We start from the raw sequence: 20,857 nt of genomic DNA, 5'->3' as shown, positions 1-20,857 counted from the left end.
AAATAGAGAGGAAGTGGAGAGGAGGAGTCGTGAGAGGCAGAGGGAAAGAGATAGAAAGAGAGAAAAAGAGAGAGGAAGAAACACAGAGGGAGTAGCGAGAGAAAGGCAACAGCTGAGAGCGGGGAGGCAGGAGTGCCGAGGTGTGACTCCTCCGGAGACTTACTGCAGCCGTACTCGTCGGAGCGGTCGGGGCAGTCGGGCTCCTCGTCACACTGGTAGCTGGCCGGGATGCACGTCCGGTCGCTGCGGCACACAAACTGCTCGGGAGCGCACGTGTCCCCGGGGCTCTTGGTGGCTGCGGACATGACAACGGGGGGGGGGGGGGGGGGGGGGGGGGACACACACACACACACGGTGCGTTTCAACATTTGAAACAAACATTCACCCCGTCTCACACACCAGCCCCACCACGGTGGCAGGGAGATCTTGACGAGTGAAAGTGTGATACGCCATAATGAAGAAGATTCGTTAGTTCCTCGATTCAGTTTGAATTGAAACCTAACACACACACACACGTCATCGAAGCTTAACTGATCCCTATCACAGCACCGGTAGTGCCGTGCTCTAACTGGGGGGGGGGGCTCTGAATTGAGACTCACGGCAGTCGGTCTCGTCTGAGTTGTCCTCGCAGTCGTTGTCTCCGTCGCAGCGCCACAGCTTCAGGGCGCAGCGGCCGTTCTTACACTTGAACTCGTTGGGCTCACAGGGGGACGGGGTACCTGGGAGGGAGACACGCGCAATGAGACCGCCACCGGACGCCCTCTGAACGCTCGCACGTGAAGCCCTACACCGTGTCGACCTGAACCGTAACGGGGGGGGGAACCGTCAAGGCGGACCACGTTCTGTTATCAGAGAGTACTGCTTCATATGCATGTTGATACCAGACATCGACAGTCAGTACTGCATTAACTCCGATCCTATCATGAGTTACTGTATATTAGACCCCTCCCCCCCCCGTTATCCTCACCGCATCGGAACTCATCGCTGCCGTCGGCGCAGTCCCTCTCCCCGTCACAGAGGTAGTCCCGCGGGATGCACTCCCCGCTCTGGCACTTAGCCTGGTCCGACCTGCAGGGGCCCGCTGGGCCAGGGGTCAGGGGTTTGGGGGGCTTCTTGACGGTGGTACTGGTGGTGGTGGTGGTGGAGGTGGTGGTGGTGAGGGTGGGAGGGGTGGGCAGGGCTGGAGCGGGAAGTCGTTGGTCTAAAGGAAGCGGTCATTTGTCCATCACCATGCATGTTGTCATCATGTGGGAAACTCAACGTAAACGTGTGCAAAGTGCGTTCATTCATTCAGGCGTGGATGCAGTAGCCGGGGGGGGCTCGCCGGAGACGCTGACTCACCGCAACCGATCTCGTCACTCATGTCTTTGCAATCCGGTCTGTTGTCACACAGGTAATCCATCAGGATGCACGTGCCATCTCCACACCTGTGCTCATCTTCCATGCAAGGCCTGATGTTTGGGGTGACTGGGGGGGATTAAAGACATGCAGGTCAAGGCTAGAGCAGCAGCACAGCTCAGCCAATCTGTTCGTATTGATCACACAGCAAAACCTTTAAACACGATAGATAAACACTGGCGTGACTCTGCTACTTTTGAGGTATCACAGGGAGTCACCACATAATATGTGGTGTAATTCAAGTATTTGCATGTTGTTTAACACAATTCCATAAATATTATTTATGGCACGAATAAATATTATTTATGGCACTGTGTTAAACAATATGCAAATACTTGAATTACAAACACTGCAATATGGAAAGTCCATTCACACTTCAACCATTGATCTCACATGAATGGGCCATGCTGTTAAAACAATCTGCACACCATATGCAAGCATCCTTATGCAAGGTGTTTCAATCCTTTATTTTCATTTATCATCTGTAATACTCCCAGGAAGTCATTGAGCAGCTCTTCATTGATGAATCGATACCGATTTCACCTTTGACTTTGGCACAGAAGACGAAGACGGAGATATAGTAACCATTATGCCTCAGCTATCAATCTGCACATGAGTGCATGGGAGTGCTTGTGCATAAATCAGAGTTCATCCTCTCAGCAGACAGCTGCATTCCTAACTGAACACGCCATGCCATGCAAAGGTATTTATCCTTAGTCCTAATGACATTCAAATCCAAGACTCTGCCCTCAGGCCACATTGGGTGGTTTTGTATTTAAACTTGGGCCTCACTTCACATCAGTCCACAGCAAAACCCTTGGTTTAAGGTTACAGAGCAGCACAGCTAGACTCCTTATAAAGCACTTCCATCGGGGTCCATGCAGCAGACATGGCACAGTACAAACCTTGTGCTTCCATAGACTCCACTTCTGCAAGAGGTGGAGATAAATCCCAAAGAAACATGTTGGACATGATGACATGTACAGTGGGGGCGGTACCCCTTACACACACCTAGACCTTGGTGTGCAATCCCACAACAATTACAAGTATGACTTTGGGGGGGCGGGGGGGGGTTAATTATCAGAAACCCATTCCAAGAAAGATCATCGCTAGGCAACCGACAGCTCTCCCCGCGCCTCACCTGCACCCAGACGTCTGAACATGAAGCCCTCCACGGAGGTGACGTAGGAGGAGATGGAGCCCTGCTGCACCACGCTGTACAGCATGCTGCGGATCTGCTCGTCGTTGCTGTTGTAGTCGGAGCCCACGTCCAGCTCCACAAACACGTCCACGCCGCCCTCTCGGATGACCTTCCTGTCAGCGGAGAGAATCAGGACACACAGGAGGCCGGTTACAGAGAACCAGGACACACAGGAGGCCGGTTACAGAGAACCAGGACACACAGGAGGCCGGTTACAGAGAACCAGGACACACAGGAGGCCGGTTACAGAGAACCAGGACACACAGGAGGCCGGTGACAGAGAACCAGGACACACAGGAGGCCGGTTACAGAGAACCAGGACACACAGGAGGCCGGTTACAGAGAACCAGGACACACAGGAGGCCGGTGACAGAGAACCAGGACACACAGGAGGCCGGTGACAGAGGGGGTGAGCTGTTGCTGTTGCTGTAGATCATGTAAGCGCCATATAGGATGCTCCTTTATGTGGATCAGGCATGACAAAGGTCAAAGGGACAAAGAGTTGTGCAATAGTACCGTTGTTCATATGGTACAAGGGGAGACTGATTTTATACTCTAGATGGAGTATATTACAGGGGGCAAATGTAGAGTGAGTCAATTCGATTATGTCTCATCTTGTCCGGAACTTCCTGGAATCTTTTACTTAAACTAAAAACCCCAAAACATGATGAATTGCTAACATAAAAGTCAAGCGGCGCCTTCTCCCAATATAGATTCAAATTCACTTTTGGTTAAGACCCGGAGACAGCAGTGATATCCCCAGCGCTGTGTTATAAACCAGAGAGGTGTCACACACACGCACACTCACACCCACAGACATACGAACACGCACACGCACACGCACACACACACACACACACACACACACACACACACACACACACACAAACGCACAGACAAGATTTAGAGGCAGTGTATCTTCTTACTTTATGAGGACTACGCTGACTGTCTGTACTCCTGGAATCCTGTTATACTCTGACTCCAGCTGGAAGAGAGAGAGAGAGAGAGAGAGAGAGAGAGAGAGAGAGAGCGAGAGAATAGTATACAGTGTGGAAAAGTTCAATAAACACATGTGCACATCATCATGGTTTTGAAATGGGGGGGTATGATTTATAAGTTAAAAACTAATCATTGATGCCAACATTATGCTTACCCTAACCCTATAATAAAGATAATGTCAATAATACATAAACATTAAAAAGGCAAGACGGGACATTCATTCATTATTTGTAATCAGTAGAATACAGTTGATAATAATAATAATAATAATAATAATAATGTCAAACAAAGAATAATGTATAAATAAATACATATTTTCATTCAATTCAAAGTCATTAAATGTTATTAAATGTTGGGGTTGTGTTTCTCTGTAGCAGGCTGTGCCAGGTGAACCCAGGCGTAGGGCCCTCCCTATCCGGGCGTAGGGCCCCTAGGGTGAACCCAGGTGTAGGGAGGGCCCTACCGTGTCCACCACCGCGTCGGAGATCTCGGTGAAGCCGGTGGAGAAGATGTCCTCCAGCTCGGGGCCGTACACCAGGGAGTTGGTGAAGTTGACCAGCGCTCGGTAATAGACTGCAAGCAAAAGGAAAGGGGGACGACTGTGAGCCCACATCACAGACAGCTACCAGCTGTGTGGTAATACAGCATTTTTTATTCACAATTGAATGCCTATTAAAATTCAATATATGAGGATAAAGTTTAGGGAAGAAATGTGCTTAAGATAAAGAATGTGGTTGAATATTCTCTGCAGTTAAACTCGAAAACATTACTGTGGTAGCAATGCAACCCGCATCCAAATTATGGTGTCTATTTCCATATCTAAACCGTGGTCTGGTCTGTACTGAAAGAGGGCGACTGCAGCGCTTGACCACATATGGGCTCTCACAAGAGACCCAGGCTGACACAGGCACACTCACACTCAACTCCCCACACACTGAAATATAACCAGGGAAGCACAGCAGCACAGTGTGTTCCTCTCACTCTCTCTCTCTCTTCCTAGAAACATTAAAGAAGAAACGAGTAAACAAGTTGAGAGTAAATTAATGAAAATATGAAAATGCAAGCGTTTGATCCGAGTTGAGTTCAGTTGAGTCAGTGCATCTTGATGTTATGAAGACAGTGACTCAGTGCATCTTGATGTGATGATGACATTGAGCCAGTGCATCTTGATGTTATGAAGACAGTGACTCAGTGCATCTTGATGTGATGATGACATTGAGCCAGTGCATCTTGATGTTATGAAGACAGTGACTCAGTGCATCTTGATGTTATGAAGACAGTGACTCAGTGCATCTTGATGTTATGAAGACAGTGACTCAGTGCATCTTGATGTTATGATGAAAATAAGTCAGTGCATCTTGATGTTATGATGACAGTGACTCAGTGCATCTTGATGTTATGATGACAGTGACTCAGTGCATCTTGATGTTATGATGAGAATAAGTCAGTGCATCTTGATGTTATGAAGACAGTGACTCAATGCATCTTGATGTTATGAAGACATGAGGTAGTGGGGCACTATGAGAGAGCCTTAGCTTCAGGCCGAAGAATAACATGTGTGAAGGATTAGTGACTGATATGAGGCCTCCACATTTCCTCCATTTCCACTTACTACCAAGTCATGCACATCAGGTAGGCAGCGGATGGGGAGTCTTTACTGAGGGGGGGAGGTGTATGAATGGACTTCTGAGGTTCGGGTTTGCTCGATTGAACATACATTAAAATAAGTAGGTCCAAAGTGGAAGATTTGGTGGCAGATTCTGAATTCAGACGTCGGTTGAATGTGAGTTGAAAGAAGAAGTTGATTATGATTTGCTCAGTGCACTCGAAAGATGAACCTCATGCTCAACCATAACCTCAAGTTTTGACAATTATGGTTAGATCAGGGGAATTCTGTATCTAGTAAATTGTAGCTCTTCAACAGTTGATACTGGCAACACACTGTGCGCCATTTATGTACATGGCCGTCGTTCCGGATCACATTGTTTTCGCTATGCTTGGGTTTGATACCTCACTTCGATTTTTAACACCAATTCTGCACATCAAATGTTGCTAACATCCAGTTGTGAAAATCGGATTGTCAAAAAAAAGAACTGAAAGTGCCATGTGAATGCTAAAAACCTGTTGAGTCCCCCCTGAGCCAGCTGATCTTAAAATAGCCTTGGCCTCCGCAGGCCTCATTCTCACACCTTCAACGCCTCGTTGGAATGGGAGCGCCTGCCTCTGATATCAGCATTGGCTATGTGGCTTTAGGGTGGAAGTCAATATTTGCACTGTCTCTCTCGGTCAGATGCTAATTTGGCATGCCTTCCAGCCAAGGGTGGTGCTTAGCCTTAGGAGTTCACCAGAGGATTTTTAGTGGGGCTGCAGCATTCATAAATGCCTCCATGCAACTTGGTATATTGTGGGTGGAACATGTGCCAGGAAGGCTAAATTTTGGGTAAACATGTACACACATCTAGAAAATATACACATACTTTATATTATACACATGGTCTCTTTCCACAATTAAATCAGTAGGGGTGTGACAATAGTGGCAGAACTCTATCATGCTTACACAGTAATTCCTGATTAAAACCTAAATCCATTGTGTCTCTTACACAGGCAGTGGGCTCATTGAAAGAAAGGTCAGTGGGAACAAGCCTTAGCTTGGTGTTCAATGTCTGGCTTTCTCAAAACAAGCTAAATTCCCTTTTGATTACAAGCAGCATTTGGCACAAGAAGTCACCCCCGGTGGTGAACTTTGACAAGACCCTGCATCCCCCTGTTGAGAAGGGCCTTCGTTTTGCCTTTGAGCACACTGGAGAATGGCTATGAAAACACAGGGCTTGTCAAGGACCAGCAGGGCTGCAGGACTCCACGTAGCTTGGCCAGCGGCCTGATAGCTCGCTGCGCGGGACCGGCGCTGTCAGCGCCAACGGAATACTGAATATGGCAAGCCGGAATCAGGCAAACATCAAAGCGCCTCATCAAAGGACCTCAATTGACCCGCGGCTAATCTCATCACTTGATTGGGTACTCGCTGTCGGTTGACCGCCCGGAGCGGAGCCCGAGCGCTCTCTGTCTGGCCCCTGAGATCCTTTGATTAGGGCTCCGTGGTGATAACCGACTGCTAACGAGCGGCCTCTTCTCTTTTAGCACGGGCCCCGTTCACGCGCACATCCCTCACTTTTTCCATCTCGATGGGCCGGAATTCCCTTGTCAGGCAGTGATGGAATACAGGGAGGCGCCACCGTCAGAGAGCACACATGACGTGTGTCATGGGAGGGGGAGGGGGGGGGGGGGGGGTTGAGAAAGCAAAAGGGAGAGCCTGGAAAAATAGCATTCCAAACTTTTAATTCAAAAATGTATTTAGCTATTAGAGTGGTGCGGCCGAACTGTGGTGGCATTGTGCAGAGGGCCCCTCTGAACACATAAGTGCCTATGAAACGAGACAAAGAACTGATTGAGCTGAGGGCCCAGTGTGGCCTTTAAAGCCCAGCCGCATTTGGCTTGACCTTTAACCCCTCCGACCGGCGCCCAGTGCGCCCACTGGGCACCGAGGCCTGCTGAGGAAAGAGAAAATGGGAGACGGAAAAGTTGGAGGCCACAAGAACAAGGCAAGAACCAAACCCAGAAGGGACCTTCCCTTTCACTTGACCTCTGGTTCTCTGAACGCTGGGACCAGAAAACTGGGAGCTTCTGTCTGGTGGTCAGCCAAACGGTGACCGGTTTAAAAACGTATTCCTCCTGGGAGTGAGGGGGATCTTTCTTGGGTCTCAAATCTATGCTCTGCTTTTTTGGGAACCGTCACACAGCGCACAGTGTAAACATAACAAACCACAGGGTACGGTGGAACACTTTGGCTTTTTGACCACACAAACCCACACAAAACCCACTCGCAACTACACACACTCCCTCGTGGCTATATATGTTCCCACATAATCAGAGAGCGGGAAAAAAATGATCTATCTTATTCATATTTATTTTTTGATAAAAAAAGCATTATTCTATTTATGCAAGCATTTCCTCGGTCGGTGCTGTCTGGGGGGGGGGGGGGGGGGGGGGGGGGGTGTAGGATGAAACGCATTACTCATTGGAACAAGCCCATTTTTCCAGTAGCATCTGAAAGCCCTGGAAGGAAGTGTGAGGCTTCTTGGTAAGAAGGGGAATAAAGAAAACAAAACTGGGGTAGCAAAAAGGAAAAACCACACAGCAGCAACACACCAGCTTGCCTCAAAACAGCCGCAGCCCGATCTGATCTGATCCCGCTCCGGAATGCAATGCAAGAGAGCGCTTGTGGAAATGAGTGCATAACTGAGCGGAACAGGTGACCCATGTGTCGGAGGGTTCAGTCTGCTCGAGCAAAAGCGGCTGGGAGAGAGGAGAAAGAAGCCACAGCAGTAGGAAAAAAACGAGGAGAGGACTTACTGTAGTCTTGCTCCACTGGGTTCTGTATCGCCCCCAGCTCAGGAGAATCCCACCTGTCGTATACTGTAAGCGGTTGAGGTGGTTGGGGGGAGGGGGGGGGCGAAGGCAAGGGTGGGGGGGGGGGTGGGGGGGGAGGTGGGAGAGAGACCCGGTGTTGAGGTCGGAGAGGGGGGAGAATATGGTCAGGGAGGGGGGGGGGGGGGGGGGGGGGGGGGGTCAAAGGTCGGGGTTCGGACAGGAAAAAGGAGATGATGGCCGAGTTAGTCGCGCAGGTGTGGAAAGGTTAGGGTTGCGAGAAAAGAAAACAAGAGAGACAGGAGAAATGAATAGGGGGAGAAAGTGAGTTTTTTCGAAAAGAGAAATGACTGAAGAGATTCATTCAACGGAAACAGGTGCAGAGGTCAGATATATGCCCCCGGCGTGGTCGGTAATGCAATACCTAGTGTGTGGGTTTTTAATAACGTGTCCTCTTTCATAATGTTCAATTGGTAACTTTAGACTGTGCTGGCCACCAATCGCCAGAGGATGTCTCAGTTTAGAGAGACGGCTGCGGGGGATATCCTACAGGCCAGACACATCCACACACTCGCGCTCAGACAGACTACTACTCTATGCTTGTCTCCTGTCCAAAACGTCCCACCGCCAGGCTCCTGCTGCATCCCTGGGAGCAGCGAGCGTCCTGTTGTTGTGGTTTTCCTCATCCTCCTCGTTGCTCCTCTGCAGAGGGCAAAAGGGGACAGAGCAGCCCCAGTCTCCTTCTCGGTGACTCACTCGCTCTTCCGTTAATTTGGCTGCACACACACACACACACCACATTTGGCACGCATCGGAAAGTCACACGAGAAGAAGTTCACTTTCGCTAATCCTGAACACCGATAACACAAAAGCTTAAGCGATGGGAGGGAAAATATTTTGGGCACAAAAAAAAAAAAGGCAAACGCTGGCCAACTCTGAAGGAGAGCCAACCGCATTTAGCATGCATATAATGAAACCGTTCTCATGAAAACAGCACAATCCCATAGCGACGTGTTGACAGTAGGGATGTTCACAAAGCACTCCGGTCCAGATTCTTTATAAATCCAGTCCGTAAGCCTGGATGGACAGCGGTTAGGCTAAATCACAGCTTCACTGCACTCACATCGATGTGCAGGATCTAGCTGTTGCCCAGCTGTACACACAACACATACAACCACAGACACACACCAAGACTACGGCGCAAAACCACAACTTCGAAAAGGGAGTTTCTCAAGGTATTTGTACAAGAAATAGATCTTCAAGTAAGGTTTTTCATTTAGTCTTTTGCTGAAAAAGTACCTAGCACCTTAAGTAAGAGCATCAGTCAAAAAGTGGAACCCATAAAAAAACACCTGCTGTGACCGAAAAAATCTTGCCCTTGCCCAAACTGTTAGAAGTTGTGGATGAATGACCTAATTAGTGCTAACGAAGCAGTCGATACTTCAAAGGCTGCAGATATGTTGTGATCTATGTCAGAGAGAGAGAGAGAGAGAGAGAGAGAGAGAGAGAGAGAGAGAGAGAGAGGGAGAGGGAGAGGGAGAGAGTCAAGCGGTAGCAGCTCAGCTCTGATCTCTGATATCTGGGGACTAGACAATAGAAAAACTAGAAAATGTATATTATCAGCCAGAAAACAAAGTATTGTGTATGAATGGCTCCTGAGGCCATTTGTCAAAAACAATCATTCTGAGATATCTTGCCTTAGCTTGTCAGAAAAGGGGTTGTTAATCAATAACATTACCAACGCTCCTTGGGGTGCAACCAGGAAGCTACTGTGGAGCTCTGTCTGAATAAACACAATCCAATAATGACTCACATACTATTTAAATGTATGTACTATGTATTATCGTCAACTCTATCTATAGTACAATCCTGTCCGTCACACTCCTGCGAGATAACAACAACAACTGCAAGCTCTGACTGTGAAATCCTGATCCGATATTTCCTTTCAGGAAGTTAGGTGGAATCCTTTTCTCCATGGCAACAGATTTGTTTTTGGCTAAAATACACATGGCAAGATTGAGCTATGAGTTGGCCCCTAGTCAGTGACGCGGAGCTAGGAGTCGGCCCGTAGTCAGTGACTCAGAGCATTCATTCAAACCCAGAGTGTACAGTACAGCAACCTTCATGGGGAGTTGGAGCAGCTCATGGCGGCCGGCAATTAACTATTTGCCAATGGAGGACAAACTCTGTAACCTATGGCCAAACCCAAACTATCCTGACAAAGATTAACTCAAAACGATCAGACTGCTGTACTATGGCACGCTGTGCTTGTGTGTTGCTCAACCCTGACGTCCTCTAGCCCACTGCATTGTCCTCAGAGGTAATTAAGTTTGTAATGGAGAGTTGGGAAAAAGCCGTTCCCCTGGGCCCTGCCTCATCTGAGCATGCTGCCCCGCAGGGTGGCTGCTGGTGGTTTTAAGTGCGTATGAGTGTATGAGTGTGTGTGTGTGTGTGTGTGTGTGTGTGTGTGTGTGTGTGAGCGTGTGTGTGTGTGTGTGTGTGTGTGTGTGTGTGTGTGTGTGTGTGTGTGTGTGTGTGTGTGTGTGTGTGTGTGTGTGTGTGTGACCCCCTTTTTAAAGCCCAGCGTGGCAACAACAAAGAGCTCACTAAAATAACTGCAGCTGCCAGCACTTGTCCTTGTGGCCCCCAGTGTAGCAATCTGCAAGCCTCCCTCCGAGACGCTAATGCGTGCCCAAACACACACACATGTGCAAGCACGCACACACACACACACACACACACACACACACACACACACAGTGGCACACATGGCTCCCACCAAATGTCCAGGGAAAGGCAGCAACACTGAGTGGGTGGCCTTTTCCATACCCCTTCCAAGCCCCCCCACCCCCTCTTCCAAGCACCCCCACGCCCCTGTCTTACGTTATCATTTTACCACATCTGCCCTCCTCCAGAGACAGAATTAACTTCACTCTGTGTCACCCCCCGTTCCGCCGGTTCCGTTGCAGAGCGGATCCAGCAGTGATGTTAATGCCTGCGGTTGCTCTCCATTTAAAATCCCAGTGGATCAACAGGACCGTGACATCCGGGGAAACCTCAGAGCACCTCTCTTTTCTTACTTTTATAAAAGGGATGTCAGGCCGGGCTGCTGAATGTTGCCGTTTTCTTTTGTATTTGGACGACATAGGAATGTCAGGAATGGGTCGATCCGGAGCTGTAATTATGATATAGGATTTGCTTTCTCTCTATTGTTCCAGGTACAGGTGATAAGACACACCGTGGAAACCACAAGCATACCATTGAGACAGTGACATATTATTAATCATGGCTCTGTGTCAAAACAATGTGAAGATGTACTGCACAATACTGAATGAAGTCTGTATCTTTATGGGATTAAGCCAGGAAAAGATAGCACAATGGAAATAGGAATTATGAGTTTCTTCCAAAATGAGCACTGGGAATCAGTTGAACTTTAAGGCCTGGACATCCTTTCCCCGACCTCCCCCCCCCCCCCCCAAACCCCTTTGTTTGGATGGTTTACAAACAAACCAGTCCATAATGCACTGGGAATGACAGTATAAGGAAGCCCGCGGCACGTGGGATCGGATGTGAGAGAATAGCTGAATGTTGACTCCCACACACATCTCCTTGGAGGTGGAGGACGTTCTTCCTGGGAGGACATTTGGCTGCTGGATGCAACCATACTGGATTGAGATTAGCAAAGGTTTGGACAATGGGAAAAATCATCACCAAATTGGACCATTTCAGATTTCTTAGAGCAGTGGACGTGAATGGTTTACACTAGCTAACGCGTTTAGAGACAGCATGGGGTACTAGCCTTGAGAGTTATTGAAGTTTGTGGTTTCACAATGGATATCGAATGATGAATATCGTCTGAGCTGGGCTGGGCAGCCATTGATTTCTACATATGGGTGCGGCTTTACATTGTTAGAAACCAATCAGATTAAATAAATAAATAACGCTCTTGCTCACTTCGCTTTTGTCAAATTTCTGTTCATCTATTACACTTGTTATTCAGTCTATTTCATATGGTTTACGGTTTAGTTTTGTCGATTGCTACAGTCTGCTTGGATCAGGTAGCACCTCGCCCCTCGTTCGTCCTGAACCGCAACTCTCTCTCCCTAGCACTGATCGCTCCCTTAAATTTATTAAGAGGCTTTCATCGGCCTCACGGCGGCTATACTGATCAGCATGGAGAACCAGCAGGGGAACCCAGAGGTCAGGATGGTCTCCTACGGGCCGGATGTGTACAGCAACCAATGCAGGACAACAACTATAACCCTCACCACTGTCACGCTGAAATAAGAGCATTGCAATAAGCCAGCTCATCTAATCATAGGACATATAAAGTGGAGCGCGTGCAAACCCCAAACCACCGTGGAGGTATTAAAGACATCAGGGGGAAATACTGCATGGTGTCATACTCCTATAAGTGACCTTTGCAGGCACACAAAACTAGGAAGTTTACAGCAAAAGAAGCAATAAACTATAGTAATGAGGCCTATTGTAGGCAAAGGTTGCATGAATGGGCGTTTGATGCCAAATCTTTCAGTTATTAACAATGTCACACTTTATCTTTCCCAACTTCCTTCCCGTTCACTTCCTTTTCACACATGAGGAATACCGTCGAGCTGATTCTCAAAACCTGCGCTTATTAGAAGGCAACGGCTAAAGGTTAGCCAGAGGTTGAACGTTAAAGGTAGTTTTGAACCGCAGCTTGATTATGGAGAAGAGCGTACTTCCTAATAACTCTATTGCCTGTTTTTCTCCAATGGATAGCAACACATGACTTCAACAACAACAATACCTTTGCTATTCTTATCTTGTGTTGTTATCTACTGATTACTGCATCATATACTTTTGTATCTGATGTTAAAGAATGTTAACAGAGCATTTATGTCAATGTCATATCGCCTTTACATGTTCTGTCCATATGCTAATTCCAGGTGCCCATAGCGAGGATCATACTATATGTGTGTGTAAATGTATATGCCCCTACTCTGATGTCAGCTACAAAAACCATGTGCCATGATGTAATATACTATCCTGGCCTGTCAGGGGCCCGGGTCTGGCATCAAGGACAAACTGAAGAGCCTGCCACCCGATGGACATTGTCTTTGACACGGCCGTAAACAGTCTGACTTACATTTAATTTTAGCTGTGCAGTGCCAGGGAAAATGCTGAAGGGGTGAGGGGGCCGTGGAGGTATTAATAGCCCCATAAGGCGTGAGATGGAAGGGACCGGCTCGTACAGCGGGACAGGAAACTATTCCAACGCATTACCACAATGGACGCTAGAGACATTGCACATGAAACATACCTTTGACACAGGAAAAGCACAAATCGCAGTTTGAAGCGGAATCAACTATGGGTTGATTCTGATGCACTATGGGTAGCTGAGTCACATTTATGCCACCATCAGCACGATTTCACAGGAACAACAAGACGGGGATTGATGGCCTTAATTTGTGTTGGTCATGTCCAGTGAGATTAGCTGGAGTAATTTAGCAAAGGTTTCAGTCTCGAAGTCCGTCAGCATGCGCAGTGACATGTCTATACAGATTGGAAACTTGTGAATTTGTTCGGTTTTGGGCACTCCCTAGTCAGGGCAGTTCGTATCGCTTTCTTGTGTTGGGAAAAACAAAGATCCAACTATAGGAGCTGCTCAAAGCTACTCACCCCTTCAGAGGGGGTGAATTGAACAAATATCATGATTTCACTGATTTACATCTCATATTGAGATTATATTTATATTAATTAACCCGGGGTCTTAGCAAATCCTTAGGCCCAAAGCGCACAGCCGTGTATAGTGTACAATTATAGTGTATAATTTCCACATCCAACATACATATATAATATATTGTGTATATTATATTGTACTACACCATCATCTGAATCCTGAAAAGTGTACTATATATATATATAGTATATATATATATATATATATATATATATATAAACATCCTTGTTTTGGAATTCAAAACAAGGATGTTTTGTGGTGTCTGCCAGAGCTTTTATCATGTCTCTCATGTGTGTCTGGGAGGAGAGAGGATGTCTGTGTGTCTCCAAAAGATGTGGGGCCCCTGTTTGGACCTGACTGTGAGATGCAGCAGCAGGAAGAGAAGGGAACACCATTCATGTGCAGGCAGGCATGGAGAAACACACACACACACACACACACACACACACACACACACAAATAAAAGTACTTTGAAACATATTCACACACACATATGCAAGCACATCCATACACACACACACACACACACACACACACACACAGTCACACGGCCACCCACAAAAACACACCCACAGCCACCCACCAACACACACACACACACACACACACACACACACACACACCCACAGCCACCCACACACACACACACACACACACACACACACACACACACACACACACACACACCAGCCACCACTCTATAGGTGGCTCTACAGATAGAAATGCTGTAGGAGAGAGGTGTTCTGTATGTCAACAAGGTGTAGCCGGGGAACTTCAGGCCCCAGTGGCCCCAGTAAATGACTTACTTGTGGTCTCTGGGCTCTCAGTCCATGGCGCGCTTCCCCCGTCCTCCCCACTTGGAAGCTCTGTAAGATATAAATCACACCAATAGTTAGACAGGCCTGCTGTGGAGCTGTAAGCAGCACCCAGGATTAGAGGGCATTTCTGACACGACGTTGACTTTGGGTGGGTTGACTTTGGGTGGGTTGACTTTGGGTTTACACATGACAATAACGGAACATGACATGATGTGAATGTTGAAACTCTTTGAAAGGTAAACACTAATAACTTTTCAAATTGCTTCTACATTGCGTTTGTCTTTTTTTGCATTTCCTGTGTCATGTGCCCCACGGCAAAACAATTTACGGACAGACGGACGGACGGACGGACGGACAACGTCGGGAATGTAAAACCAAAAACATATAGCTCCCATAAATTAAGAACAGTTGCTGTTGAGGTTCAGGCCACCCCCCCCCCCCCCCCCCCGCCCCCACCACCACCTCTCGGTCTGTCTGCCTGTCTGTCTCTCTCTATAGCTAAGACCACCCCCCTGTCTCTCTCTATAGCTGAGCCCTCCCCCCCTGTCTCCCTCCAGCTGAGCCCACCTCCCGATGCCTCGTCGGCAGCAAAGTCCTCGTCGTCGTTCAGGAAGCTGCGGGACACACGGAGGGTCTTCTCCGTCTCCAGGTCCTCTGGCAGAGCCGTCTCTCCCCACACCTTGGAGCCATGACAGACCTGGGGTCATAAAAAACACAGAGGGAGAGGGGGGGGGGGGAGGATGGGGGATGGGGGGTGGAGAAGAGTGATTTACTGGGGTTGAAGTCTCAACTGTGGAGTGAGGTTACACCCAGCCCGGTGTGTACCACAGCAGCCCTCCCCCCCACCCCCCGAAACAAAGGCAGAGACAGGAAACACACCACGGCGATATGTTTGCTCTTCTCTTCTTCTGTTATCTCTCAGTAGTGCTCCTTGTTGCTTTTGCTCATGTGCAAACAACCAAAAAAAACAGAACATGAATGACGCCATCCAAAAAAGTTCTGAAGAATCCTGTGTGGCTCATAGTGGCGCGATTGTACCTGTGTTTACACGACTGCTGGGGAAGGATTAGGACCCGTGTTGGGTTTGCTGCACACATCTCTCGGCGCACACAGACACATACGGTGAGAGCGAAAAAACTGAAAGCAAAGTCAACAGCCATTGACATTGACTCTAGACATTTTTGGATGACACAAATCTGTTAAAGGTCAGCAGTGGGTTGCCCCGCGGGTCGGAAAAGACCTGGTGTTTACAACCGGCTCCCCTGTACCGTCACAGAACACACTGTCAGCTCGTCGAGCAGCTGGAACATCGCCTGCCTGCTCCTACCTCGAGGGAAGCTTCACAATCAGGTGCTGATCACTGCCATCTCTCATCTCTAGAATGGGAACTAGCAATTCCACAGGCCTGCCTCTGGCGAACTGCGTCACCTCACTCCTTTGGTATTTCCAAAACCAACAACGCTCTTTAGGAACACACTGCTCCATCTCGGCCTCCGATTCCTGATCAATGAGTTGTCATTTTTCAACTTACAGGTAAAACATATACCACCACAGAGGCCTCTGTGTGTGCGGTGTGCTGTGTGCCGACCGAGTGTGAAGATTTTTCTCACTGATAAAATTCCTGCCAGATTCCTATCGCAGCCTTCCTCAGCAATATCCCTGACCCCTGCCCTGTCACAGGTCACATGACACAGGAAGTAGGCCTGCCTCCTGCCCTAGCGGGGGGGGGGGTTGCACATGACCCCACTCACCCTTGACTCCCAGTCAGCCCGCGATACATCATGGCACGCACACAGCCAGGCATTTCTCCTGAGCCTGCCCCATTGTGCCACCAGGGATCTGCTTCCACATCAGTCGCCCAATACCTCTCAGGATCTGATCCCCACATCGCAGCCAAAACACCCACAAACCCTCCCCAAAGCTGGCCAGAAAGCAGCAGGAGGGGGGGGGGGGGGGGGGTGTCCGTCTGCGTGCCTGCGTACGGCCCCCCCCTGGCAGAGAGCCACCGCTGGCATTTACAGTCGACGTGGCACGTCAGTTCCCATTCCAGCCGTAGAGTTCCCCCCCGTTGAAACGCTCCGGCTAATTAATAACTTGATCTCCCTCCCAAATCCCCTTGCCGACCCACTGAACACCCTTGTTACAACAACTCGCCGGGCCGTTTTCGAAAAGAAAACGCTGAGCGGACAAATTCCTTTCAGCGGCCGCTCGGGTGTGATCATCTCCTGCTTCCCGCGCCCTTGGGGACGGGGCGAGCATCTGGGTGGAAGCACGGGGGCCCGCCAGCCGTGGACAGGGGCCTTGCCGAGCGCAAGAGAGACACGGCGGCCCGGGCCGTGCTCGATCCTAGCTTACAACAACCAGTCAACACCCCCCCCCCCATCAGAAACAAAACAAGAAGTTCAGCCGAAAGTCAGTTGATGTTCCGAGGAGGTCTGGGGACCGTTGGTTAACCGTGAGTCAGGGTGAATCATCAACAAACACACAGTCAATCTTTCTCTTGGCTACCGCACCTTGGGGTAAATAACCGGCGTGGCCTTTGCCTTCTCAAGTGAGGCTCCAAACATGCCTAATGGTCTTTCAAGATGTCTGTCCCCCCCTAGAGAGACGAAGGTCTCTCACTTGCTTGATTAATGAGGCAAACAAGATCCGGTCCTCTCTGGCAGCTAGGTATACAATATGTAGGTAAGCACAGATAGGCACGGATATTACGATTGAATACGCACACACACACACACACATGTCTGCATTCCATCCGAGAGGAATCCAGGAGTTTACGTAGGACTAATACTCTAATAGCAGGCACTGGGGATATGAAGTAGCAGGTGATACGGCACAGAAGCCAAAAGTAATGCGGTCTCTCGGGTTCGCCCATCTGCTGTTTACCCTGACCAGTGGGAAACTAAACTAGCGCATTTTGTTCCATGAACATTGATAATGAGGCAGAGAGAGAGAGAGAGAGAGAGAGAGAGAGCGAGAGAGAGAGAGAGAGAGAGAGAGAGAGAGAGAGAGAGAGAGAGAGAGAGAGAGAGAGAGAGAGAGAGGATGGAGCTACCAGCAGCTGTCGTAGAGCTGGGCAGCTGAAGATCTGCCATCACCCCCATAATCAACACAGTCATTGGCTTCACAGAGAGAGAGAGAGAGCGAGGGAAAAATTACAATCCCACACTAAACAGGACAAGTGCGTGCCAAGATGATGTGCAAAGTGCAAAGACACAGTCTCACGCATCACACACACACACCACACACACACAATACACACACACGCACACACACGCACGCACACACACACACACACACACACACACACACACACACACACACGCACGCGCACACACACACACACACACACACACATGCACACACACAGCAGTAAAAAAAAAAAGTTCAATGAAGGCCAACAAATAAAAACATCTGGAACACACAAAACATCCATGTAAAAAGCATGGCCAAAAACACAGATGTACACACACACACACACACACACAAATAGACACACACATACACATGCACACACACACACACACACACACACACACACACACACACACACACACACACACACACACACACACACACACACACACACAGAACATGCATTCCTTTGCTGCACGTCTGCGACAGCCAACGTTTTGTCCGAGGCATGCATGGGATGTATTGTTCCCGGGACTGAAGTCGCCCTCCCTTGCATAAGCCCACTGCTGTACAGCTGCAGAACTCTGTGGGAATCCCGCTCCTTCAAAACCAAACCATCACTCCGGCCTACATGACAACATTTCCTGCATATATGAGCTGATCGAGAAGAAACTGGAGTTGCTGGATGTTTGTGGGGGAATGCATGCATGGGGTCGGCAGATGGCCGTGGAGAGGGAAGGACAGCCAGCTCCCGTCCCGGTCCCACCATGTTGCTCTCCCCAGCACACTGTGCATGGGTGCCACGTAGAAATCACCAGACAGTGATGCTTGTGGACTGTCCTGTCTCCTCTCGACTATTATCAGTATCCCTCTCTGTGTCTTTCCCGTATTCGGTCGCTCTCCTTCTAAGTTATCTCATTCTTTCCGTCAGGTTTTGTTTTTCTCAAACAATATTAAATTTTAATTAGACCTGAGGAAGCAGCGGCAGAGCGCTCCAAAAGGGAATGTAAACTGAAGAAGTCTCCTCTCCCTATCTGGTCCGAGAGAGAGATGGAGACAGAGACAGAGAGAGAGAGAGAGAGATGAGAGAGAGAGAGAGAGAGAGAGAGAGAGAGAGAGAGAGAGAGAGATTCTACTTTTACTGTTCAGGAATGAATCTAGGCAGATATCCAATCATTGTAAAAATATTTACAAAATAAAAGAATGTTAGCAAAATATTTGATCAAAGAAAAAAGTAGATAAAAAGTAGATTCACTCACTTCACGAGAGAGAGAGAGAGATTTTGCGTGAGAGTAAGATAGCGAGGGATTATGTGAGAGAGAGAGATAGGGGTATACATAGACATAGCAACAGACATGTTGTAGTGATAAAGAGAAAGCTAGACAGAGATAGAGAGAGCGAGAGAGACAGAAATACAGTGACAGGTACCAATAAGCCCAATAAGCCAATAAGTCACCAGACCCTAGAACGTCCCCTTTCTTTACTGGACACAACAGCTATCTAAGGAGTACAACATCAGACCAAGAGGACAATAATATCTGGTGCATTAAAAACCCAGAAAAGAGCACCTTCACACACAAACATGCTAGCGTGTGCAGCGTTACGATGCCCCCTCCAGCATGTCCAGTACAGATGGTGTGATACAACTGGGGATGGTGATGCCAAACCAAGGTCCAGGCATCAGCAAAATGGTACTTTTTCACGTGGCACATTCAAGTTTACGACCACTATACTTAAATCTGGATTTCTGTCGCTCATTAAATTAAATTACAATCAGACCTAACATATTAATTTCAGGCTTTTAATGCCAACCTCGGGTTGTTTCACCCGTATGAAAACAAGAGTTAAAAGAACAACAACATGGGAATGTCTCTCAGTGATCCTGAGCATCGCGCCTGGCAGTGGGTGTCGACAGGGAGGACAGAGAAACAGGAGAAGATGTCAGCTTATTTTCCAGGTCACACCTCGTCCTACATCCCCAATGGTGTTACCGCAGGACGAACGCCACACACACACACACACACATAAACACACACCCACACCTTGAGCCTCTTTGACACCCAAAATAAGACAGGAAGGTCTCAGACCTGGGAGACAAAGGCCGAGACGCACGACAAATCGAGCGTGGAGTGAGAAGAGAAGGACTCTGTGTGTCATAAGCCCTTGAGTAAAGTGGAGGTTTGGGTGGGGGGGGTTGACAAACTGCCACTTCTGTCACTACAACTCAGCTTGGGTGAGGCGGGGGGGGGGGGGCTCCTGTGGGATAAAGGGCCCGATGAGTGAGGCCCTTCATGCTCGCCACAGCTCTCCCGGCATTTTCCACAGGGTCTGTAATCCCCACTGATTGGACAGGGAGGGGGAGGAGGGAGGGGGAGGGAGGGACGCTCACAAACACCCTTTGATGGCTCGACGCGACCTCAAGTGGTCTGAGGTGTTACTCGCGAGCGTGCACATGGTCCGACATGCTCCATGCGGTTTTCTGGAAAGAAAAGTCTAGACGACGAGGGCACGGTGGGGTGCGTTTGTGCGCAGGTCTGTCTGTGAGTTGTTGTTTGTTATTGTGCTTTCAAGCCGGTGTCCGTCAAGCTGCTGGGGAGCGAAATCGGCCCCGCATTTACGAAACTCTTGTTTGGAGTGTCTAGTCAAACATATTCCTTCAGGCTGTTTGTTCTCTCTCTCTCTCTCTCTCTCTCTCTCTCTCTCTCTCTCTCTCTCTCTCTCTCTCTCTCTCTCTGTCTCTCTCTCTCTACCACATAAGGGCACTGAGACCCACTTGACCACGGCTTTAGTTTGCCACCAGCATTCCACAGTGGGTCTGAATTTTCTCTGCAATGCAAACTATTTCCTTTTCTTTTCACTCTGGGCACACGAGAAGCCACAGGTACTGCATTGGTAGGAGCCTAAGCAAAGCACGAGACAGCGTAGTCCTTTAGTGTGTTTCTCATTAAATCAGCTCCGGGCCCAAAGGGAAACATTTCCGAATCACTCAACTGTAAAAACACATGATATTCTTATGCTCTCGTTCCCCGTGAATACCTTGATTTAGAGTGAGCAGCTTCGAGCATGTTAAGCAAATTCCTCTCTTTTCAGCTTCACAAACATGGACCCCAGGAACACTTTGGGTTGTTTTTCACGTTAGAATAATAATAATATAATAGT

General features: G+C 48.5%; 1 protein-coding gene across 1 annotated transcript in view; it reads right to left on the bottom strand.

Annotated features, from left to right (window-relative positions):
• LOC311359778 (basement membrane-specific heparan sulfate proteoglycan core protein-like) overlaps nt 1-20,857 on the bottom strand; it is a gene marked incomplete at its 3' end in the record, with an annotated part of 38,086 nt that overhangs the window by 347 nt on the left and 16,882 nt on the right. The window contains exons 2-11 of the mRNA XM_084479818.1: nt 15,131-15,260; nt 14,552-14,611; nt 8,009-8,071; nt 4,062-4,171; nt 3,526-3,584; nt 2,540-2,712; nt 1,342-1,467; nt 968-1,201; nt 600-719; nt 111-295 (exon numbers count right to left, since the gene is read on the bottom strand). Of these exons, the coding sequence (XP_084335944.1) occupies nt 111-295; nt 600-719; nt 968-1,201; nt 1,342-1,467; nt 2,540-2,712; nt 3,526-3,584; nt 4,062-4,171; nt 8,009-8,071; nt 14,552-14,611; nt 15,131-15,260 (1,260 nt within the window). The remainder of the gene's footprint in view (nt 1-110; nt 296-599; nt 720-967; nt 1,202-1,341; nt 1,468-2,539; nt 2,713-3,525; nt 3,585-4,061; nt 4,172-8,008; nt 8,072-14,551; nt 14,612-15,130; nt 15,261-20,857) is intronic.

The sequence above is a fragment of the Micromesistius poutassou genome (assembly GCF_964030765.1).
Source record: "Micromesistius poutassou genome assembly, chromosome: 15".
In the NCBI taxonomy this organism is placed as follows: domain Eukaryota; kingdom Metazoa; phylum Chordata; class Actinopteri; order Gadiformes; family Gadidae; genus Micromesistius; species Micromesistius poutassou.
This window is presented reverse-complemented; position numbering and strand designations above follow the sequence as displayed.